This window comes from Littorina saxatilis, linkage group LG13, assembly GCF_037325665.1.
Source record: "Littorina saxatilis isolate snail1 linkage group LG13, US_GU_Lsax_2.0, whole genome shotgun sequence".
Lineage (NCBI taxonomy): Eukaryota > Metazoa > Mollusca > Gastropoda > Littorinimorpha > Littorinidae > Littorina > Littorina saxatilis.
The window spans coordinates 35,604,414-35,630,254 of NC_090257.1; the positions used below are offsets into that span (position 1 = coordinate 35,604,414).

Sequence of the window (25,841 nt, forward strand, 5' to 3'; positions counted from 1 at the left end):
TTATCTGTCATCCTAAAGGTTAACTTTGCCATGGATTCAATTGTTTTAATCATCATGAAAGTACGTCAGTATCCATAATATAGTACCCGTCATTAAAACTAATCTACGCAGATGCGTTTGAGTAGGATATCTGTGTGCATTCAGAAGTTACTGAAAAATACCGTTTTGTCTCATTACCCGCCAAGAACGGTTTCAAAAACCGCCTTTTGTGGCTTCCAAACAGACAGAGAAGAGGGATCTGAAACTAAAATCTGACCAACGGCAATGCCTTTGCATAAAACACAACTTCACCTCCCACCACCCCCCATCTTCCCCCACCACACACACACACACACACATTTACGCCAGTCAAATATCATATCTGCACTGCCAGCCTGCAGTAACGCGAAACCACACCACTAACGTCATAAAATAGTATTACGTCAGCCGACGGGCCGGATTACATCACAAAAGGTTCAACGCAAACTTAACGTAAAACCGTCCCTTGAGTGCACAAATCCCCGACGCGCTAGTTAATTGGGAGCCCTTAATATCTAAATGCGATTGGGAATTATCGGATGACATGCACAAAATGACGGGAGACAAAATGCTTGAAAAAAACATGCACCAAGGGACCCAGCGTAATAGTTTTCCATTAATCTCGTGATACTTTGCCATTCATCTCGTCACAGTTTTCCATCCATCGACTCCTCTATTTCCTGGCCCAAACCCAACAATCGTATCAAAACTCCAAAAACATATTACAGACTATCATAATCCAACACCATCTAGGGATGCTGGCTGGCGGAGACAGCCGCGAAACGCCGGTGTGACGCCGTCATCTTGGCCCTGCCGTCATATTACCCCCTCGATTTATACTCGAGACTGAAATGTTTCCTGGTAAAGTTAATGAAGTAAAATTATTTAAGGATGAAAAGCATGTCAGTTTTTTGCATGTGAAGAAAATTGGTGGTGAAATTTAATAGATTTCACCCCAAAAATCGATTTCTTCGAAAACGTGCACCGAGTGGTTATGTCCCTTGAGTGAGACGGGAAACATTTTAGGATGAATCAAATTTCTAAGTTAAATACAAAAAATTGGTTCGACAAATTTGGCCCCATGAATGTAAGGTACCCAAGGTCGCTCATCAGTACTATCGAAGGGTGTTTTTTTGTTAAGTGTGGAGTTTATACAAGATCAACGAGGCCGAGAATCGTAATATGACGGCGGGGCCAAGATGACGGCATCACACCAAAACTAATTTCAAATCGCTGAAAACTTGCACCCTTTTTTTTTTGTAGTGGGACGAAGATGACGCCAAAGCGTGCCAAAAAATGTCCCGAAAACTGACGAAATGTGTACGGCAACTGGAGCAAATTTGCAGCTCAGAAAAAAATAAATCGTAGCAAAATATCTGACTTCTGCTATGTCGTGCTCGTGGAACGAAGGTCTTTTTCTTCCTCTCCTTCATCCCGCGAGTGGTTCTTTCAAACTGATCTATTTTAAAGGGGCACACAGACATACAAGGACGTGACGATTTGCTATCGCCTCTTTTGTTCACAATAGTGACATGCAATGTAAATGTGTACATCGCACAAAACTAAAAGGGTAAAAGGTGTTTCCTTCCAGACTACTCCACTAATGGATTTTGAAGATGGAAAGGGACTCACGTATGCCTGGATCTTCGACAACAAAAACTCTCTTTCTCTCTCTCTCTTTCTCTCTCTGTGCATGACTCTCTCGTTCGTTCGTTAACATTAAAGGAGTTAAAAAAATCCCTTGAAGTTGAAAACAGAAAATGTATAGCTATGTCATATACATCTACTTAACTCCGCGGGTACAAGAACCGCGCACTGAACTACCCTCAGCATCTATGTAGGTCCCCCGACCCCTCTGTACTTTCAAACTAGCCGTACACCCCCCCCCCCCCACACACACACACACACACACACACACCATCTCAAGTTCTGCTTCCATTAAACCATTCCTATTTACATCATTCACGACAGTTTTCCACCAGGGCCTCCAAGTCCTGCGGCAGACCTTTTACCAATTTTACCACACGTGCTGAACGCAATCATTCCATGAGCCTTTTTGCGACAGCAATGCAATTTGGCGAGTAAATCAGTTGGTGCTTGGCCACAGCCCCACCATTACTGTGGTACTCGGCGGTGCCTGTGGGCCAACTGTCTAGCTTGTTTCACTTCATCACCAAAACGGTCAGTATGTAGGCCATGGTGACTGTGTTCTTTCCCACGACAGCACCTTACTACATGTACGGCTTCTTTCGCTGAAAAGTACATGAGTTGAACAGTCTGGGAGAAAAATACCACTAGAAAATAACAACAGTTAAGGTTCAGTAGGTGTTTTTTTCAGGCACATTAATACAGAGATCGCGATATCTGTTACTTTTACCGAAAAATATATCAAAATACCGGAAATGACAATGAAATCGACAACCGGTCATAAATACCGGTTAATATTTTGTTTCATCAGTTTCTTCCGAAAAAATCTAAAAGACAGTTACTGTGTTTAAGAATCGGTTTGACTGTGTTAAGTACTCTTTTTGACCTCAATTTGTGTTCCTTATGTGGTAAACGTTTTATTTGTAATTTCCATACGAGGGTTTTTCCAGAAAACAGTCTGCTCTCTGCGGACAACAAGGCCTCGCGACACGGAGGTCTGCTACTTTATCCAGCGACAACACAAGAGCCAAACATTCTGCAAAACAAAGCTCCAATAGAAAACAAAACAAAGATGATTTTCCAGGGCTACGAAGACAACAACGCCTCACGTCACACAGATCTAAACGTTCATCCAGTGTTACCCTAAGAGATAAGAACAGTGACAGAAAAAAAACAATGAAAAACAAAAACAAATAGCGAAGACTTTTCCTTGAGAGATTGAGGGAAGTGTGCACAGGTAAAACGGGTAAACAGGTCAGTAAGAATACGTCAGCAGCGCTGATCAATGGTATCCTTTTTGTCTTCCCCAAAGCGATATTTGTTACCCAGGTGAAACTGATACAACCTGTTTGACACAGTTTCATTTGAACAAATACGTCAGCAATTAAGGCAAAATAAAAGCAAAAATGGTCCTAAACTGACGCTGCCTACAGAAGGTCGTCTCCGGTTACAGGGTCCCTTCTCTGATCACCTTTTTTTTCTACACATTTAGTCAAGCTTTTACAAAATGTTTGCAGATGGACCAGGAATCGAGACGAGGGTGGGTGCATTCGTGTGTGCGTGCAGAGCGATTCTGAGAAAAATTGTGCACCGAACTTCATTAAACTTTACATATAAATTATTCGAGATGATACTTCCGAGATTGGTTTTTCCCCCTATTTTTTCGTTAAGTGTCTTTGATGACCGTTGACGTCATATTCAACTTTTAGTAAAAAAAAATTGAGGCGGCACGATGAAGACTTCATTTTTCAACCAAATTGATTGAAATTTTGGTCAAGCAAACTTTGATTCAGCCCGGACTATGGGATTTCATTTCAACTTGGGTTAGCTTAAAAATCAGTTAATTAGTTTGCTCATTAAAGTTGTCACAAAAATCGATTTTTCACAAACAGATTTAAAAGTGATTTCATTGCAATCCTTATCTTATCCTGAATCCAACAATACACTGATATGTTAACTCTAAAAATGTGTTCATAATGCCCAGAAAATCGGTGTATGCAAATTAGATACTACATGTACACTCACATGCTTCACCGGGACGAGCGCAATCCGTCTCGGTTTTCGGGTTTGGGCTGGCCAAGCCTAACTACATATACCGTAAAATCCCTAACAAGAAGGGCAAAGCCCATACGACTCACATGCTTGACCTTGACCTTTACATGACCTTGACCTTCAGCTAAACCTAGCAATGACATCATACACTAAGAACTGCTTTACACATTTTTCCTACCAAAATACATGTGACCTTGACCCAAGGTCAAGGTCATCCAAGGTCATGCAACACAAAGCTGTTAATTCAAGACATAGGAAGTACAATGGTGCTTATTGGCTCTTTCTACCATGAGATATGGTCACTTTTAGTGGTTCACTACCTTATTTTGGTCACATTTCATAAGGGTCAAAGTGACCTTGACCTTGATCATATGTGACCAAATGTGTCTCATGATGAAAGCATAACATGTGCCCCACATAATTTTTAAGTTTGAAACAGTTATCTTCCATAGTTCAGGGTCAAGGTCACTTCAAAATATGTACACAATCCAACTTTGAAGAGCTCCTGTGACCTTGACCTTGAAGCAAGGTAAACCAAACTGGTATCAAAAGATGGGGCTTACTTTGCCCTATATATCATATATAGGTGAGGTATTGAATCTCAAAAACTTCAGAGAAAATGGGAAAAATGTGAAAAATAGCTGTGTTTTAGGCAACATTTATGGCCCCTGCGACCTTGACCTTGAAGCAAGGTCAAGATGCTATGTATGTTTTTTGGGGCCTTGTCATCATACACCATCTTGCCAAATTTGGTACTGATAGACTGAATAGTGTCCAAGAAATATCCAACGTTAAAGTTTTCCGGACGTACGGACGGGGGGGACGGACGGACGGACGACTCGGGTGAGTACATAGACTCACTTTTGCTTCGCATGTGAGTCAAAAAGGACTTTGAGGCAAAGAAGGCCAAGCATATGAGAGAGAGAGAGAGAGAGAGAGAGAGAGAGAGAGAGAGAGAGAGAGAGAGAGAGAGAGACAGAGACAGAGAGAGAGAGAGAGAGAGAGAGAGAGAGAGAGAGAGAGAGAAAAGGACTGGCTCTTCTGAAAACAACCCGAGCATAGTCATTCATATAAATTTATAAAGTAAAAAGAAAATCGCCAGACCTTTGCAAGAACAAACAATAACAACACAATTCCGGGAAAAAGAAACTTGATGAAATGTCGAAATGTCAACACCAATGAAGCCCTTTCTGTACAGGGAAGAAATTACACGATCGTCTTCGGAAATGAAACGTTAACTGAACTTGGATTTTGTCTTCAAAAGGCCCAATCTTTCTGAGAAAGAAAAACCCACAAACTTAGGAAAAAAAAGAGAAGAGAAACTTGAAAAAACATGAACGATGGGTGGGAGTGAGGAGAGGGGACAAAGAATACGAAAAAAGGAAAGAAACACGAAAAGGTAAAGAAGGGGGAAAAGATGACTTTTAGAACAGTCTGCACAAATCCTAGTTCTCTTTGAAAAAGGCAGGGTGGGCGTTTGCTAGGTAGTTACCCCTGTGCACAACTTTTGGCCCAAAGTGGGGGGTGGGCGTTTGCTAGATGGTGGGCTTATGCTAGGGATTTTACGGTAGTCTCGGTGATGACTCGTTTTCAGAGTTGATGCTTTAGTTTCAGGCTGACAGATAGACTAAATGTTTTTGATATCGCTTGTCAACATTCAGGACTATGGTGTTTACAGCAACAATGTTCAAGACAGTAAACGTACTCTTGCTCTGTAACCTTACCCACGCAATATTACTTGCACATAATTATGTCGCAAGTGGGAAAAATCTAGGGACAACAAAATCGTTTTACCTTCAGTTCAAAACAATGCGTTTAACAGGTCTCACAACGAAAAACCAAATCTTCCTCTTTGCTTTTCAACTGACTTTTGTGTCTACGTGCAAACCTTTTTCTTGAAGAAGTTAATCTGCTTATATCGCCAGACTCGCAAGACAAACGAGATTTCAAGCTCATAAACTTACAAATGAGGCTCTCGTGAGAAATCAATAGAGGTGCAGGTGGTTTTTTTTTATTTATACGCTGCTGTAAGCATTTTTTTTCTGCTTCCAGAGTAATGCCTTTTGATTGGACCGTTTCTTGAGAATCTCTTTGTGTGTAGTGTTTCGCCCTTTCCTTTTTCTTATCTTATTTTTTCAAAGGGGTGGCATGTGGGGGGGGGGGGGGGGGAGAGAGAGAGTATGAGGTATAAAATCCAGTGTAACTGAATTGTTTTCTGCAGTGTGCACATTCTCCTCTTCCTCTTCTTTCTGAGCTGACATTCAACACCTCTTCCTGATCCTCTCCTTCAGCTACAATTACCAAAGGCAAAAAATTGACCTGACAGAGACACTCCACTTTCACATTCTAGCGTCAAAAACTAGCGCTGCTCAGATTTCAGTATCAAACGCATCTTTTATTATGTTCTACAAACTTATTTATTCAATTCATTTCAACTGACCAGCACCCTCATCAGTTTCAGTTCAAAGTCTATTCGCCGTACACCTCAGTGTACTTTTATGGTGTACTTTCCAAAGTCCACAGGGTTATAACTTTCACAGGCATAATGGCACTAAGCCGACTGAATGTAACTCTAAATCCAAGATAACTGCCTTTTTTGCACTACTAAAACCAATCCGCCTGCACCAGACAAAAAGGTGAAAAATAAACAAAGACAGAGAATTATGTTTTATATACATATCAGGAGAGCAGCCTTAGCGTGTCTGTGTGTACGTGTGTGCGTGTGTACCGACCGCTTGCGACAGAATAAACGCTCCTGGTTCCAAAGCAAACGATTTTCATCCTCTCCATTTTTCATGCAGTGGTTCCAAAAACAAAGAGATCTTTCTCACTGCTAGAGCTAAGCCATGCTTGACCTTTCATAAGCCCCTCTAAACGGGAGACACAAATCTCAATTTTTTCCAGATTTACAGGGCATTACAGGGAACAGACAGGCTCAGGATTTTCAGTTTTCAGTGTGCCAAGCAAATTACACATGTAAGGAAAAGATTCCTGCAAACGACGGTTCATTTTGTCTAAAGGCCTGCATAAACGTCAGCATAATGTGGGCCACCATCTTTCGTGTGTTAATGACTGAACATAAAATAAAACAAGAAGGGCAAAGCCCATACGACTCACATGCTTGACCTTGACCTTTACATGACCTTGACCTTCAGGGTCAAGGTCAAATAACTAAACCTAGCAATGACATCATACACTAAGAACTGCTTTACACATTTTTCCTACCAAAATACATGTGACCTTGACCCAAGGTCAAGGTCATCCAAGGTCATGCAACACAAAGCTGTTAATTCAAGACATAGGAAGTACAATGGTGCTTATTGGCTCTTTCTACCATGAGATATGGTCACTTTTGGTGGTTCACTACCTTATTTTGGTCACATTTCATAAGGGTCAAAGTGACCTTGACCTTGATCATATGTGACCAAATGTGTCTCATGATGAAAGCATAACATGTGCCCCACATAATTTTTAAGTTTGAAACAGTTATCTTCCATAGTTCAGGGTCAAGGTCACTTCAAAATATGTATACAATCCAACTTTGAAGAGCTCCTGTGACCTTGACCTTGAAGCAAGGTAAACCAAACTGGTATCAAAAGATGGGGCTTACTTTGCCCTATATATCATATATAGGTGAGGTATTCAATCTCAAAAACTTCAGAGAAAATGGGAAAAATGTGTTTTTTAGACAACATTTATGGCCCCTGCGACCTTGACCTTGAAGCAAGGTCAAGATGCTATGTATGTTTTTTGGGGCCTTGTCATCATACACCATCTTGCCAAATTTGGTACTGATAGACTGAATAGTGTCCAAGAAATATCCAACGTTAAAGTTTTCCGGACGGACGGACGGACGGACGGACGGACGGACGGACGGACGGACGGACGACTCGGGTGAGTGAATAAAATCACTTTTGCTTCGCATGTGAGTCAAAAATGTGAAAAATAGCTGTTTTTTAGACAACATTTATGGCCCCTGCGACCTTGACCTTGAAGCAAGGTCAAGATGCTATGTATGTTTTTTGGGGCCTTGTCATCATACACCATCTTGCCAAATTTGGTACTGATAGACTGAATAGTGTCCAAGAAATATCCAACGTTAAAGTTTTCCGGACGGCCGGACGTCCGGACGGACGTCCGGACGGACGACTCGGGTGAGTACATAGACTCACTTTTGCTTCGCATGTGAGTCAATAAAAGGAAAGGGAAGGGGTGACGTGAAAGATACAGGGGTGAATACCAAATGTTGATCAGGAGAAAGAGACGGAGACAGTGGAAAGGGGAGAAATTGAGAAAAGAGAGGAAAAACATGTTTTGTAAAACTTTCTGTCTCTACGCCTCTCAGTCTTTCTTCTCACTGCTCCTACAATCCCCATCAACTATCACCCCTCAACCCCCTCCACACACACCCCATCGCACCCCCGCACCCCCAACCCGAAATCCTCCTTTGCAAGTCATTAGCGCTAGCAAGTAGGGACCTAGGGACCTGGCCGCGTCAGTGAAGTGCTGTTCACATGGCCAATTTTCAACCAATTTCCAACCTACTTTCAAAAGATTTTTGTCGGAGCAAAGTTGGTTAAAAATCGCTGCCATGTGAACTTTGCAAACGCTTTGCCAACTTTTAAGCCAGCAGTTGTGGTGTCCTAACGACTTCTCCCACCTAGGCCAGAGAGGCTTAGCAAAACTAGCCAATGGTGAGTGCGCATACAGACAGCTAAATATAGCCTCCAACCATATAGCTTGTCAGGGTAAACCACGCGAGATTCGGGAGAGAGTCATCACTAAATCGCCCCAAATTCAAACAGTTCAACTGAGTTTTTGAGTCGCATGCCCCTAATGGCTTTGCCCATGAGGGCGTAAAACTAAAACAAAAATTTGAGTCGCTTTTGTAGCAAGACTAAATCGCTGCTACATGGCCAGGACTGTTCACATGGCCAACTTGTCACCACCTTGGCGTAGCCAACAAAAGTTGGTTGAAAATTGGTTAAAATCGACCATGTGAACAACACTTAACTTCCCACCTCACCATGAAAAAAGACACCATGAATTTAACTCTTAGCACAAGGCTTAAAAAAGAACTACTAGTATAGCAGTTAAGATGCCAATACTTGACAGCTTCCAGACTATCTTCATTCCTTGGAATGATCCACCAACACTAACAGGGCACTTAACCCAATAGTCAATCTGGCCGCGGCCACAGTGTTAAAAGACACCACGACTTTAACTCTGAGCACAAGGGCTTAAAAGGACCATTAGAGTAATAGTAGTATCCAAGCTAAGATGCCACGCCAATATATTCTCCACAGCTTCCAGACTCTTTATACCCTCGCATGATCCACTAACACTAACACTAACAGAGGGTACTGAGCGCTAAAACCTAATAGTGGTGGATCTGGTCGAGACTACGACAACAAGACCTCACCGTCAGTAACGTGATTTTCCGCCTAATCAGCTCCGTGTCTCGCTACAGCTGGGGACACAGATAAGGCTGGACAAGTCTGCTACCGGAGCAAAGACCTGACAGCCTAAAGGGGGGAGGGGGGGTGACAGTCTCAGGGGGACTTAAATTGGTGACGGCTTACTCTGGCGTATGTGGGTTAGAAAAATGTTGGAAAATGAGAGACAGGGGCATTTAAGACGATTAGGCTCAAGACAGAAGGAGGTGAGGTGGTTTTGAGGGGGGGGGGGGGGGGGAGAGGTGCTAGGGGGCTTAAATCAGTGACGGCTTACTGTGGCATATGTAGGTTAGAAAAAATACAAGAGGGACAGTGAAATTAAGAGGACTCGAGCTGCTGAAGACAGACACAAATGGGAAAGGAAACTGGACAGGGGGAGCTTGCATCAGATAACGGTAAATGATGATTGATGGACACAGTAAAACACACACACATTGACCCACAGACCACCACCAACAAAATATCATTAGGTAGGTGATCTGATAGGCGCTCACTTTTCCCAACATTACACACACACACACACACACACACACACAATCACACACACACACACACACAATCACACAATCACACAATCACACACACACACAGCTATCCCTGCTCCACATGTTTCTTCACTCATACAAATTCACAATTTCTACAAAGGCCTATTTCTGTCCCAGTAAATGTCCAAATGACAGGCGCATAAACCCCCTACCTAACCAAACCCCCTACCTAACCAAACCACCTCCCCTTCCACCCCCACCCCCCTCACATTCACCACACACAATAGAGGGCTACCATAACACAAAGTTAGACGACAAGACAGAACGGAAGAAAGGAAGTCTCATCAGCGCCTTCGATCCTATAATTGCTTGCCGTTCAACCCTGTGAAAGAGAACTGGGTCTTGTCACAGGTCTTGGGAGTGAAATGTTAAACGTGCAATACCCACTTGTAGTTCAACCCTTTAGAGTTTCGTAAAAAATCGAAATCTTAATCAGACTGGCCAACAAAATTGATTTCCATGGGATAATACAAGTGAACAAGAAACAGAGATTTAACTTCCTCAGTGGCAGCATCGGCCAATTACGGAGATAAAATGCTTTTAACAGAATAAAGCACCAAAGTATGGCTGGAGGAGGAGTGTTCTGTGTCTCTGAATACAGCGATGTGTGTACAACTTTACTCTTCTTTAGCCATACAACAAGGTGATACCGGTCAATGGGGCGCACGGGTAAAAATTGAGGAAAAAAGTTGCGGCTTATAGTCCCGAAAGTACCCTATTCATTCACATGTTGTTCAACCACTCTTATACACACTCATGTTTTACTGACTAACAGTTATCAGGGAATTGTTAGAAAACCTTGAGTTTGTGGCAAATTGTTCACAGTTGATTTCTGAAACAGTGTTGTTCCCAGACTCAAGTGAAAAATAGGTTAGTTGGACGAGATTGAAAATATGTAAACGTATAAGTCCAAACATCCTGGCTACCAAAAAACGTTGTTTTGTCAGAACACCTCAGACCAATACATCAGATCAAAAATGTATGCGTAAATTACAGAAGACCGAGGCCAGAGAACAACACTGCTTTAATCAGTTTCAAACTCAAGCTTTACAATAGACATAAAGCCAGTGCTTATTTTTCATCACTTCAACCATAATGGGGTCACTTCAAGACAATTTCTGGTACCAGTTCTGATCTGGCATTAACCACATACAGACAAAGAATTTTCTGCATCTGGTTTAAACTTAAAGAAAAATCAAAATCCGATCTTGCCTCTTTAGGCCTTGGAGATGGCATTTGTGTGGAATCAGCCATTCTTGTTTGGTTTGGTTAGGCAAAATAGATAATAAAATGTGACCCTCCACCTCGGAATGAGTCGCATGTCACCTTTGCATGATTTTCATATTTTAACATTTTCCTAAAGAGTTTTTTCTGCTCTATCCAGTGGTGAAAACCGTTTTAGAAAAGAGCGAAAACTGTTTGAGTTATAAGCCTGTGACTAAGGTGACCCACACACTGTTACCAGACACTCCCCAGACTTATATTAAGCCTAGCGCAGAACCGCGCGAGGTGACATGCGACTCATTTCGTAGTGGAGGGTCACAAATGGTTGTTTCCAATAACAAGGTCACATATGATATAAATAAGGGTCGGTAGATCATTTCTTTCTTTTTTATTATTATTGAAGTTTGTTCTTTATTTACACAGGCGCATGTGGCTTTTTATTGGCCGTAAATAGTGCGAGCTGTGTCCACTGGATGTCGGAGAAAATAAACTTTCCTTATAAAGTCTGCAAAATCAAGTTAGTTGTTTTGTTGGGTTGGGTTTTTTGTTTTCTTTTTTTGACGGGTCAAACAAAATCTAGAGTTGGGAGGAAAACATAGGGTCAGTCAGGGGATCTGAAATATTACATTTTTTCCTTGGCCGTAGATAGGATTTCGCAGTGTTCGCATTAGCCGGAATGTGTATGCAGAGCTGCCAACCCCTATGAAGCCCAAATAGTAGCTTAATGCTGCATTTGAAAAAAATTAGAGAAGCAATTGGGTTTTAAGAGTAGCATTGTCTTGAATTTGAATCACACCCCCGCATTATGCGAGGTTTGACTTGGGCTCTTTTTCTCCCTCCCGTTGTCCGTGGCGGCAAGTGGGACACAGTGCCTCGCACATCTCCAAGAACGTGTTCAAAGTCAATCAAACAGAATACGCTAACAAAGACCACAACGCAAAAAGGAGAAACGACGTTCTCGATTGGATGTACAACAAAATCGTCCCCCGATTTGATCAGACCTTTCCATCACATACACAAGCGCAGTTCTTCATGACTGCTGCTGTTTGTCGAGTGACATGTGGACATTTTGCATGCTTGTAATATTTTTTTGAGCGTAGCTGTTTTGGGCTAAGTGTAGCAGCATAGCAATTGCTGCAAAATAGTAGCATGCTATGCTGAAATCGTAGCAGTTGGCAGCTCTGTGTATGTGCTTTAATGGCTTTTATACAAAAAAATACATGAAAAGAAATCATCAACCGGCCAGTTTTGATCACATTTGAGAGTTTCTTTCTTCTTCTTCTTCTGCGTTCGTGGGCTGAAACTCCCACGTACACTCGTGTTTTGCATGAGTGGAATTTTACGTGTATGACCGTTTTTACCCCACCATTTTAGGCAGCCATACGCCGCTTTCGGAGGAAGCATGCTGGGTATGTTCATGTTTCTATAACCCACCAAACTGTGACATGGATTACAGGATCTTTTTCGTGCACACTTGGTCTTGTGCTTGCGTGTACACACGGGGGTGTTCAATTCGGACACCGAGGAGAGTCTGCACACAAAGTTGACTCTGAGAAATAAATCTCTCGCCGAACGTGGGGACGAACTCACGCTGACAGCGGCCAACTGAATACAAATCCAGCGCGATACCGACTGAGCTACATCCCCGCCCCGACAGTTTCTTTAATTCAAGATTGAAACTACTGTTATGTTTGTTTGATTGCTTGCCATGACCAAGTGACTAGTGTTTGTGGGATGTATTCTTCTTGTCTTTCATTAATACTGGTTCACAGAACAATTCGCACAATCACTGGACTAGGATGACCACAACTAAGCTAGGCCTTCGAATAAAATGCATCAGACCACGAAGCCTCAAAGGGACCAACGAGCCGTCCTTCATATGAAGGAGACCTCTCATCCAAGGTACATGTTATGTACCACTTTCTATCATTACCACACTGGAGTGTTTTCAACTAAAATGGAAAGACTTTCAACAACCCAGAACTATACAAGTTTGTAACAGCCCCAAAAGGGTATTGAAAAGAAAAACACAAAGCAGAGGAATGCATAGACAGGAAATAGATTAACTTCATAACTGTAACCATACAATGTGTTTCATCCTTCATCACAAATACCACTGCATTACCAGAGATTGCAAGGGTGATAAATCATTACATTAACAGGGAACATTTTTCATCATATGTTGACAGTATCAGCAATGTTAATCACTTTCAACAGCGGTAACTAATGTAATAGTTATCAGTATGTGTGTAACAACACATCAATCATCATTATCAATCATCACTTCTATCCGGCGGAATGAAAAATCTCTCTTCTGCGGCTAAATCCAGCTCGCAACCTGATTTTCAGCCCGACTGCTAACTACTGAGCTACGTACCAAAGATTTATTCACTTACTTGAAATATTCATCTCAGTTACTAAATTGTAAAGGCATGATGGAAATGTTACTTCTTTTTCTTCTTTAATGGGCTGAAACTCCCATGTACGGTCCTGTTTTTGCACGATTGGGTTTTTACGTGCATGACCGTTTTTACTCCACCGTATAGGCAGCTATACACCGATTTCAAAAAAGAAACATGTTACAAAATCAATCCTGCTGCCCTGACAGAAAAATAAAACATTCAAATATCTCTTTTGAGAAACTCAAATGAAACAGGAGGGTTTGACAGTAAGCTGAGGGGCTCAGATGCAGCTGACACATAAGGGGGAAAAACTGAAGAAAAGAGGAAGCGGAATAACAATATCCAGTTTAAACCCGAATCAAATTTGATGTTTTCAGGTTCAGGGAAAGTTGAAGAGTTGTTGCTAATGCAGCAGGGCCATGCAGGTCTAAATCGTTCAGCCTGGCACCATTTTTAACACATGTTTTAAAAGACGCTTGCATCACACAAAACACACACGCTAAAACGCCAACAGCTAAACCAATTACAGCATGGACAAGACAAGCAGATGGACTACAAATGTCTTGGACGTTTTCACTGAATGCAGAATTTGAGGCTGTATTTTGTGACGTTTCTCTTTTCGTGTTGCAGCCTGAATTGGAGATATCATACAGAAGCGCTTACACAAGTTCAGACACACACATTTGTGCACACACACACACACACACACACACACACAAACGCAAACGCAAACACACACACACACACACACACACACACACACACAAACGCAAACGCAAACACACACACACACAACCACACATACCTACCTAAAACTTCCGGACAACTCAGTCGCTTTGAATCGACTTACTTTCAAACTTCAAACCATTTCACTTAACTTGGCAATCATTCAATAGCAGCAGGAGTAGTTTGCCTTGTTTAAACATTGTGAGGGTTTACTTTGAACATTGCGAGGGTTTACTTTGAACATTGCGACAGTAAAATTTGAGCATATTGTGTTCAATTCCAAGAAAAGAGGGAACCATTTGCAAAAAGAAATAAACATATTCCACCTCGCCTTGCGCTGTTGTGTCACTGAGGTCGGAGTGTCCAAATACACCCTTTCGGAGTCTCAGGCCAGAGCAAATCTCGCGTCGCGAGACAATCCGCGCATTGCATGCTGGGATTGCAAATTGTACCAAACACGAGGTCTTCAGAAGAGGTACATTGCCGATTGCGTTCAAGTTTTCCCTCGTAAGCTCTTATCTCTTTGATATTTCTGTGGTTTTTGTCCCACGATAGTCACTGCTCTTTGTGTACGGTACACTGCAGAGTGTTTGGTACAACGGAGCGCCCCCTGCCGCCAAAAATGTGACTAGCCGCGCATGCGCACTCGAAACTTTGAAGGGGTGTATTGAAGATGTGTCTACTTGAACTTTTCTTCCAAAGTAAAATCTCTGACGTCAAAAGCGAACAAAAAGACGACAATAGGAATTCAAGCATCACGGGTTAAGTATCCAAAATTCTTACAGAGAAAACAACAAAGCATTTTTGGAATGAAATTTGTCTCAGCGACTTTCTTATGAGCAGTGGAAAATAACTTCTGAGGTCTCTGCCAGGCTGTAGTTTGACCCGACCTCATTCATATGATGTACACATGTGTGAAGATATTGTTTAGTTATCACATGGGTGGTCTCTCCCGCACATGTAGGATAAAACCATTTATCCTACATACGTGAGAGAGACACCCGTGAGATAATAATCGTTCAAATCACGTATATCATGTAAATGAGGTCATGTCAAGCAAGTCTGGCAGGGACCCGTTTATCCACTGCTTATGATGCCAAAGTCACCGCGCCGAGACAAACGTCATTATAGAAACAAAAATTGCGCTCGCTAATTACCCTCGATGAATCTTTAGAACACGTCACGCCACACTTTCAGAGTGACGTTTCTTTGCTTTGACGTAATAGATTGCACGAGGCTTTATAAGAGATCGAGGTTCCAAAACAAGCGTCTTCAATTTAGCTGCCTCGTCTGCAAGACATTTTCAGTAAAATACACCTAAGTACAGTATGCAGGATAAACAGAATACTACATGGCTTGCTGTGTCGTACCAGATTTACACTCGTTGCTTTTTCAAATAGTGAACAGCTCGCTTTCGCTCGCAGTTCAATATTTTTTTAAAAAACTCGTGTAAATCTGGTACGACACAGCAAGCCATGTAGTATTCTCTCTATATATATTTGTTACTCTTCGGGTGTAGTTTGTTTCGTTCATGGGCTGAAACTCCCAATGCTTTTACGTGTATGACCGTTTTTACCCCACCATTCAGGCAGTCATACGCCGCTTTCGGGGGAAGCATGCTGGGTATTTTCGTGTTTCTATATATATAACCCACAAAACTCTGACATGGATTACAGGATCATTTCTGTGCGCACTGTGTCTTGTGCTTGCGTGTACACACGAAGGGGGATAAGGCATAGCAAGTCTGCACATTAGTTGACTTGGGAGATAGAAAAAATCTCCACCCTTAACCCACCAGGCGGCCGCAGCCGGGATTTGAACTCACGACCCTCTGATTAGGAGGCCGATGTCTTATCCACTAAGCAACTGTGCCCGTCTCCCGGGTGTAGTGTTCAAGAACATAAATTTATAGACAAGCCCTTTCTGATCACATGCAATGCAATTTGAAATGACGACCACTTCTGCTCTTGTTAAAGACACTACTTCTTCACATTATCTTTCACAACCTCTGTAAATGTACCACCATCTGCGTGGGCGGGGATGTAGCTCAGTCGGTAGCGCGCTGGATTTGTATCCAGTTGGCCGCTGTCAGCGTGAGTTCGTCCCCACGTTCGGCGAGAGATTTATTTCTCAGAGTCAACTTTGTGTGCAGACTCTCCTCGGTGTCCGAACACCCCCCGTGTGTACACGCAGGCACAAGACCAAGTACGCACGGTAAAGATCCTGTAATCCATCATGTCAGTTCGGTAGATTATAGCAACACGAAAACACCCAGCATGCTTCCTCCGAAAACGGCGTATGGCTGCCTAAATGGCATGGTAAAAAAACGGTCATACACGTAAAATTCCACTCGTGCAAAAAAACACGAGTGTACGTGGGAATTTCAGCCCACGAACGCAGAAGAAGAAGAAGTACCACCATCGGCATTTTAAAACTCCCTCCCTTTCAAGACATAATGTTCTCAGATTTCTGGAGGCCTTAAAAGGCGGATTCCACTAAATACAACACACACACAAACACACACACCATTGTAAAAAGAGATTGACCACCACATGCAGCAGACGACGGATGGCCTGGTTGTTCGCATTTTAAAATTCCCTCCCTTTCAAGACAATATTTTCTCAGATTTATGGAGGCCTTAAAAGGGGGATTCCATTGAATACAACACCAACTCACACACACAAACAAACACTATTTTTTTTTAAAGACTGACCGCCACGTGCAGCAGACGACGGATGGCCTGGTTGTTGCCGGATCCAGCATAAGCCATGGCCAGCGTGTACATGCCGGCCCAGCGCAGGATGGGGTCCTTGTCCCGCGACAGGCTGTCGATCAGAGCGTCGGCCTCCTCCAGACGCCCATACATGGTCAGGGCGATGCCCACCGCCAGGCCGCGCAAGATCTTCTCGTGCTGGGTGTCTTGGGCGTACTGAAACAATGTCAAGGTTCAACACATGGTAAAGGCAGGATCGACACAGGTTTCAGTGCATGACACCAACACATGGTAAAGGCAGGATCGACACAGGTTTCAGTGCATGACACCAACAGCAAAATAGGAGAAACTCCTCACAATATAAATTATCACTATCGGTCAATTGTATTTTTGATTCCAGGTTAAGTTTTGCTTTGGAGGCCAATTTGGTTTCCTGACATAGCCAAACCCTAGCCAGTCCACTCCTATATTCATCCCAACCATCTTATAGCCAGACTAGCTGAGTCTACCTGCACCAACCGTATCTATGATTGTATTGACAGACTTGATGTCCAATATCACCAGAGCCATAACCAGTCCACTACTATATTCCTACCAAATATTCTTACAGCCAGACCAACTTTGTAGCCACTGTGTCTTTTAAAGTCTATTTGGTGCTCAGCATACCCAGACCCATAACCAGACCACTAGTACACTACTGCCAGTCATGCTGTAGCCAGACTTGCGTATACTTACAGCCACCATGTCTTCGATGGCGGTGGCAGACTTGGTGCCCAGCATAACCAGACCCATAGCCAGACCAGCTGCCTCGCCAGTCACTGCGTCATCCTGGTACAGGTTGAACTTAAGCTGCTCGTAGATGTCTGCACACAATACAGTGTAGTGTTATAAACATAAAGCACTTTGAAGACATTATGATGTTTCAAAAGAAAATGTTCATCTTTATTAAGACACTGCTTTGATGATGCACAATAAAAATCCACAAAATCAAGCATACAAACAAACAAAATCATCACCATTTTGGGTTAGGGTTAGCCTAACCCTAACCCATAGGAAACTAAAATTTCATGAATTTAAAAAAAAGATGTATGTCCACTGACCATGCAATACACAAACTCAAATGATAAAACACTCATACGTCTACAACAAAAAGGCATAATATCAAGTAAACACTGCATATTAGTGTTTGCTCAATATTATGCCCTTTTCCCTTGAAAACATGCGCATTAACCATGATGCCACAGTCGCTTCCTTCAACCGATCAGTGCCACTAAACTATAAGTATAGCTCAGCAAAAACTCTTCCACAGCCCATAAAAACCCAGTTATTTCCAAACACTGTTCATTGTGTGTACGCAGTTCTGTTAGCACTCTGTTTGGTTGTTGTGTTTAAATGTACTATGTATTGAATGAACTCAAACCAAGATATATTCCTGTGAAATGCACGTGGTTGTTGTGTTTAAATGTACTATGTATTGAATGAACTCAAACCAAGATATATTCCTGTGAAATGCACGTGGTTGAAATAAAATCTTATGTCTTATTGACTAGAGATGTTCTTACCTTGGCGAGCTGTTCCCATGGCAGCCAGACCCAGACCCAGGCATCCACCGTGACGCACCATCTGACAACAAGCACACATCAAAACGGGTCATTTACAAATACAAGACATTTTGCTCCTGAACAATATGCGGCCCACACATTTTGCTCCATATGCGGCCCACACATTTTGCTCCCTTACTGACTCCAACATATCAACTTTACGTGCTGATTATTTGCTGAAATACAGTGAAATGAATCATTTTTACAAAAACATACATATGTACACACACGCGCACGCACACAAACACACATCAATACCTCCTGTAAATTGCTAGAATATTTCACTTCTGCTAAACAGTAGGATGTTTTACTCCGGGACATTTCGCTCCGAGAGGCGTATGCCTTGTGCCTATGATTTCCACATCTGCATAACGCTACTGTAAGGGTCTCACATATAAAATGTCATACATTACTGTACGCTAAATGTTTCTCATTATTCTATGCTACATTTCTCTCACACTAGCATTGTGATGAAGCATTCAAAACAGCAATCTGCTGGTAACAACCATCACACAAGGGACAGAACTCCTCCAGTCAACAAAAGAACATGACCACAGAACACTGAACAAATCTAGTAGAACTTTCAACGGGAGCTGGAATGTATACAAAAAAACCTGCGTCAAAACATTAAAAAAAACTACAGCTTTAAACTTCACTGTAATTTTTAAACTCAAAGACAGTGTATACATTTTTGCACAAATGAAAAACAATAAGTGTAACACACTCCTTGTTTCAGCCTACTTCACTCATTAGGTTCTTACGCTTGGTTCATGAGCTGAAACTCCCACGATTTTTACATGTATGACTGTTTTTACCCCGCCATTTAGGCAGCCATACACCTCTTTCGGGGGATCTTATTTGATAATGCCGAACATCCAAGCAAGCTTCCAGACTTACATCAGTGGACGCATCCTTGAGCTGTCCCAGGAGGTACTCGGTTATCTCCCCTCCATGGTTGGCGTGAATGAGACCCAGAGCATACAGGCCGCCCCCCTCAGAATAAGCCGAGCCAGCTGTGGTGTCTTTTGGCAGGTAGGATGACATCAGGTTCAGAGCCTCCTTCTCATGTCCCTGCAAAATTAATATAGGGTTTAGCAAAATTAATATCAGGTTTAGCAAAATTAATATCAGGTTCAGCAAAATTAATATCAGGTTTAGCAAAATTAATATCAGGTTTAGTAACAGGAATGTGTTGCTGTTCTTCACTGATTCGATTTTTACGCATCATTTCAAGTTTTTCCAGCAAATACATGAAGCTATCAAGTCCTTGCATTAACCCGAAATAGACTTTCTTTCTTTCTTCATTTGGTGTTTAACGTCGTTTTCAACCGTTCAAGGTTATATCGCGACGGCCGAAATCCAAAAATAACTGTTAGGTTTGTATAGGTTGTGAAAGAGTGAATACCCTTGATTTTTACTATGACAAGCATTGGAGGGGCCAATCACTAGCAAGGAGTGTGTCGGACAAACATTGGAGGGGCCAATCACTAGCGAGGAGTGTGTCGGACAAGCATTGGAGGGGCCAATCACTAGCGAGGAGTGTGTCGGACAAGCATTGGAGGGGCCAATCACTAGCGAGGAGTGTGTCGGACAAGCATTGGAGGGGCCAATCACTAGCGAGGAGTGTGTCGGACAAGCATTGGAGGGGCCAATCACTAGCGAGGAGTGTGTCGGACAAGCATTGGAGGGGCCAATCACTAGCGAGGAGTGTGTCGGACAAGCATTGGAGGGGCCAATCACTAGCGAGGAGTGTGTCGGACTAGCATTGGAGGGGCCAATCACTAGCGAGGAGTGTGTCGGACAAGCATTGGAGGGGCCAATCACTAGCGAGGAGTGTGTCGGACAAGCATTGGAGGGGCCAATCACTAGCGAGGAGTGTGTCGGACAAGCATTGGAGGGGCCAATCACTAGCGAGGAGTGTGTCGGACAAGCATTGGAGGGGCCAATCACTAGCGAGGAGTGTGTCGGACAAGCATTGGAGGGGCCAATCACTAGCGAGGAGTGTGTCGGACAAGCATTGGAGGGGCCAATCACTAGCGAGGAGTGTGTCGGACAAGCATTGGAGGGGCCAATCACTAGCGAGGAGTGTGTCGGACAAGCATTGGAGGGGCCAATCACTAGCGAGGGGTGTGTCGGACAAGCATTGGAGGGGCCAATCACTAGCGAGGAGTGTGTCGGACAAGCATTGGAGGGGCCAATCACTAGCGAGGGGTGTGTCGGACAAGCATTGGAGGGGCCAATCACTAGCGAGGAGTGTGTCGGACAAGCATTGGAGGGGCCAATCACTAGCGAGGAGTGTGTCGGACAAGCATTGGAGGGGCCAATCACTAGCGAGGGGTGTGTCGGACAAGCATTGGAGGGGCCAATCACTAGCGAGGAGTGTGTCGGACAAGCGTTGGAGGGGCCAATCACTAGCGAGGAGTGTGTCGGACAAGCATTGGAGGGGCCAATCACTAGCGAGGGGTGTGTCGGACAAGCATTGGAGGGGCCAATCACTAGCGAGGAGTGTGTCGGACAAGCATTGGAGGGGCCAATCACTAGCGAGGAGTGTGTCGGACAAGCATTGGAGGGGCCAATCACTAGCGAGGGGTGTGTCGGACAAGCATTGGAGGGGCCAATCACTAGCGAGGAGTGTGTCGGACAAACATTGGAGGGGCCAAATACTAGCGAGGGGTGTGTCGGACAAACATTGGAGGGGCCAATCACTAGCGAGGGGTGTGTCGGACAAACATTGGAGGGGCCAATCACTAGCGAGGAGTGTGTCGGACAAGCATTGGAGGGGCCAAATACTAGCGAGGAGGGTGTCGGACAAACATTGGAGGGGCCAATCACTAGCGAGGAGTGTGTCGGACAAACATTGGAGGGGCCAATCACTAGCGAGGGGTGTGTCGGACAAACATTGGAGCGGCCAATCACTAGCGAGGGGTGTGTCGGAAAAGCATTGGATGGGGCCAATCACTAGCGAGGGGTGTGTCGGACAAACATTGGAGGGGCCAATCCCTAGCGAGGAGTGTGTCGGACAAGCATTGGAGGGGCCAACCACTAGCGAGGAGTGTGTCGGACAAGCATTGGAGGGGCCAATCACTAGCGAGGAGTGTGTCGGACAAGCATTGGAGGGGCCAATCACTAGCGAGGAGTGTGTCGGACAAGCATTGGAGGGGCCAACCACTAGCGAGGAGTGTGTCGGACAAACATTGGAGGGGCCAATCACTAGCGAGGAGTGTGTCGGACACACATTGGAGGGGCCAATCACTAGCGAGGAGTGTGTCGGACAAGCATTGGAGGGGCCAATCACTAGCGAGGGGTGTGTCGGACAAGCATTGGAGGGGCCAATCACTAGCGAGGAGTGTGTGGACAAACATTGCAGGGCCGGGTCAATCACTAGCGAGGAGTGTGTGGACAAACATTGGAGGGGCCAATCACTAGCAAGGAGTGTGTCGGCAGCACGTGGATAGGAGCACGTGTGACTTTATTTGTCGGAGGAGAAGCAAGGGTATTCACTCTTTCACAGCCCATACAAACCTGACGGAGTTATTTCCAAAAATCGTATATTTCCAGTATTTTACCAGACACAGGCGGTATGAAATCACTCACATTGTGGATGACTCCAGCAAAAACATGACGTTACGAAGTCTTTGCGTTAACCGGAATATTGCAGTATTTTACCAGACACAGGCGATATGAAATCACTCACATTGTGGATGACGCCCAGACTGGCAGTGGCAGTGAACTTGGCCCAGTTGGTTGCCCTTGACAGCCACTCAAGGTTGTCCCTGCAAAGACAACATTCATTGCAATGCTTGACTAATAGACAAGGTCTTTACAACAGTAGTTTCTTATCCCTGTGTTACCGCCAGTGCTTAAAATAATAATAACTTTCTTTTATTTGCACACAATAATATCAAAACATTTTCATAAGTTTGTTCACAGCGAGCACATTACATGTAACAAGAAGGGCAAAGCCCATACGACTCACATGCTTGACCTTGACCTTTACATGACCTTGACCTTCAGGGTCAAGGTCAAATAACTAAACCTAGCAATGACATCATACACTAAGAACTGCTTTACACATTTTTCCTACCAAAATACATGTGACCTTGACCCAAGGTCAAGGTCATCCAAGGTCATGCAACACAAAGCTGTTATTCAAGACATAGGAAGTACAATGGTGCTTAATGGCTCTTTCTACCATGAGATATGGTCACTTTTAGTGGTTCACTACCTTATTTTGGCCACATTTCATAAGGGTCGAAGTGACCTTGACCTTGATCATATGTGACCAAATGTGTCTCATGATGAAAGCATAACATGTGCCCCACATAATTTTTAAGTTATCTTCCATAGTTCAGGGTCAAGGTCACTTCAAAATATGTATACAATCCAACTTTGAAGAGCTCCTGTGACCTTGACCTTGAAGCAAGGTAAACCAAACTGGTATCAAAAGATGGGGCTTACTTTGCCCTATATATCATATATAGGTGAGGTATTCAATCTCAAAAACTTCAGAGAAAATGGGAAAAATAGCAAGCAAGGTCAAGATGCTATGTATGTTTTTTGGGGCCTTGTCATCATACACCATCTTGCCAAATTTGGTACTGATAGACTGAATAGTGTCCAAGAAATATCCAACGTTAAAGTTTTCCGGATGGACGGACGGACGGATGTCCGGACGGACGGACGGACGACTCGGGTGAGTACATAGACTCACTTTTGCTTCGCATGTGAGTCAAAAATGGCTGGGAAACAACAAACAACATACAATCATTGTGCCAGTGAAATGACTTTACTGCCATTTTAAGACTCCCTCCTTTTTAAGATCTGATTTTCTCACATTTTTTACAGTCTTTAAAGAGGGGTCCCACTGTAAAGCATTTCTTGCTACATGCAAAATGTGTCAACACTAAACAAGCTACATGTGAATTGTTTGTTTATTTGGTGTTTAACGTCGTTTTCAACCACGAAGGTTATATCGCGACGGGAAAAGGGGGGGGAGATGGGATAGAGCCACTTGTTAATTGTTTCTTGTTCACAAAAGCACTAATCAAAAAATTGCTCCAGGGGCTTGCAACGTATGCTACATGTGAATGAAGTGTAGCACTCACCTGAGGAACTGGTCGCTGGTGGTGCCGTAGTGCATGAAGGCGTTGGCGATGACGGTGGCCGAGTGGCACACCGAGTTCCTCACAGCATCCTGCACACAACAACCAGTGTTACCCAACAGTTTTACACACAAATGTCTCTAGCCAGTGAAGTATTGCCAAATCTGCCTTGGCGACCCCCTTTTAATAACAACCACCTGCCCATGCGCACGATAAAGAACCCAAGTTCACGGCGAAAGTCTCAGGGCTTGGAAACATGAAAATACGCATGAAGGAATAAGAAGAAGAAAACGGGTAGCGCCGTACTGTACGGCAGCTCGCTTTCCCCAGTGAGAAAGCAGCCCGAATTTCCATGAGGGTAACCCTCCTTATTAAGAACATCCCCCACAGGATTTTAGACAACATTTTGTCCTATATAATTCAACTTTCCATGAGGACCACCTGTCAGAAGGTTGGTATTTGGCAGGTATGATTCTACATGAAAAGGGCTCAAAATAATTACAATAGAAGAGAGACAACATTTTTTTTGCAGCTATTTCGGCAAGTAAGTAAAGTTTTTTCAGCTTAGTTTTTGTTTCACTGCATTTTTTCAAACTCTTTTCACTTATCTCTTAACCATTCTACCCTGCCTCCAATCCAACAAAAAACGACAATGTTGTAACAATGTAGAATCAATCATGAAATGGATGTGACAGACACAAAAGACTGAGATTATAAACAGTGTGCAATGATTTCAAGTTCAATTTAAAGGTATCTAAACTTACAAAACGGCTCACTTATACCTGCGGAAACGTAAATAACAATTAACATACATGATTTGTCACAATTATAATCATTTATTCCCAGCGAAGGCAAAGACTACCTTGGTGTTTTTGAGGATGAGCATGTCGGTCTTGTTGCTCTTGATGAGGAACTGGAGGTGGAGGAAGATGGTTGTCTCCCCTCCCAAGATGGTCAGCAGACGGGTCAGACGCTCCTGCAGCCCTTTGTCCATTTCACTCTGCGGACCGAGAGTCATGCAGTGGTCAGTAAAGATAATATCTTCATGACTGGACTTTATACCTCCATTCATTTTTCAGGGACAAACCTTACTCATTAAAATGAGTCATACCTTTTTCCTTGTACTGTTTGTTTTTCCACCATGTTTCTATATAGATTCCCCCGATTTACTTTTGTATCGCCAACCCCCAACCCCCAACCCAGTCAGTCCATCACAAAACCCCACAGGTAGAATTCGTGAGTAAACAATCACCAAAAGAAATGTAAAGAACTCATGTAACGGACAGATTGCCCATTTTGATACATAAAACTGAGCGTGACAACAGACGTACCAGACTGGACAAGTCCTTGATGGCAGCGACGGCTAAAGCAGGCTTGGCACTGTGTACTGACATGGTTGGGGTTGCCACGGCAACATTGTCTTCCATTGTGTCCATGGGTCTGCATAAGATAAATCACAGTGATCACGCTAGCCACTTCCGAAACCTCTACATAACCTACATAATCCAATGCTCTAATATTCCTGAAGCTCCCAAATTTATCCACATCTAGGGATGCTACTCAGATTTATTTTTATTGGCAAATCTGCTGAAATGGCCATGAAAGTTTTGTCAGTTTGGAGAAGTTTTAGGCCGCCTTTTGTGTCACCTTTCCCCTGCTTAGAACAAAAAAGTGTTGGCCGTTTTCTGACAGCCGACGCCTAACAACATCCCTAAAATGTCTATATAAACGCAAACGTACGCTTCGCTGTCCTTCTTGTCGGCAGGGGCAGATGACTCCTGGACAGGTGTAGTCTCCAGGGGCTTAGCTGCCTTGTCTGGCAGGAGGGCGGGGAGGGGTGCCACAGCACGCAGAGCGGACTGGACCATCTGCAGGAACTGCTGGGTAGCACTCTCGTACAGGTCAAAGCCAATCTGGTATGCCATCAGTACTGAATCCTGACCACAGACAGACAGTTGGTATTGCTTGAACAAAGTTGTAACAGCAGTGTTGTATCATTTATGAAAATCTTCTTCAGCATTTGTAGGCTTATTTTAGTAAGTGTGTGGGTACAATGTTTGCGTGTAACGATATGATGTGAATATGCGATGTGAATGTTACTACATGCATGGTTGATTGATTAATTGATTGATTTTACAGACACACAGTCAAGCTTGTAATTTCTCTTTTAGAGATGAATAAAGATTATTGTATTGTATTGTATTGATGATTGTGTCTATATCCATTGCCCCGTGATATTCACAAAGTGGGCTGTCAGTTTGAGGGCCTTGATGCTTGGTATACATAGTTGTCAATTGTTATAACATGAAAAATGTTGCAACAGCAGGGTTGTATAAATTATGAAAATCAAATGGT

The 25,841-nt window shown here is 43.4% G+C and overlaps 1 protein-coding gene across 1 annotated transcript in view; it reads right to left on the reverse strand.

Moving 5' to 3' along the window:
* LOC138945605 (26S proteasome non-ATPase regulatory subunit 1-like) overlaps positions 1-25,841 on the reverse strand; it is a 48,966-nt gene that overhangs the window by 11,481 nt on the left and 11,644 nt on the right. The window contains exons 10-18 of the mRNA XM_070317052.1: positions 25,227-25,423; positions 24,818-24,926; positions 24,349-24,486; positions 23,490-23,578; positions 22,079-22,157; positions 19,282-19,455; positions 18,346-18,406; positions 17,519-17,646; positions 16,784-16,999 (exon numbers count right to left, since the gene is read on the reverse strand). Coding sequence (XP_070173153.1) covers positions 16,784-16,999; positions 17,519-17,646; positions 18,346-18,406; positions 19,282-19,455; positions 22,079-22,157; positions 23,490-23,578; positions 24,349-24,486; positions 24,818-24,926; positions 25,227-25,423 — 1,191 coding nt within the window. The remainder of the gene's footprint in view (positions 1-16,783; positions 17,000-17,518; positions 17,647-18,345; positions 18,407-19,281; positions 19,456-22,078; positions 22,158-23,489; positions 23,579-24,348; positions 24,487-24,817; positions 24,927-25,226; positions 25,424-25,841) is intronic.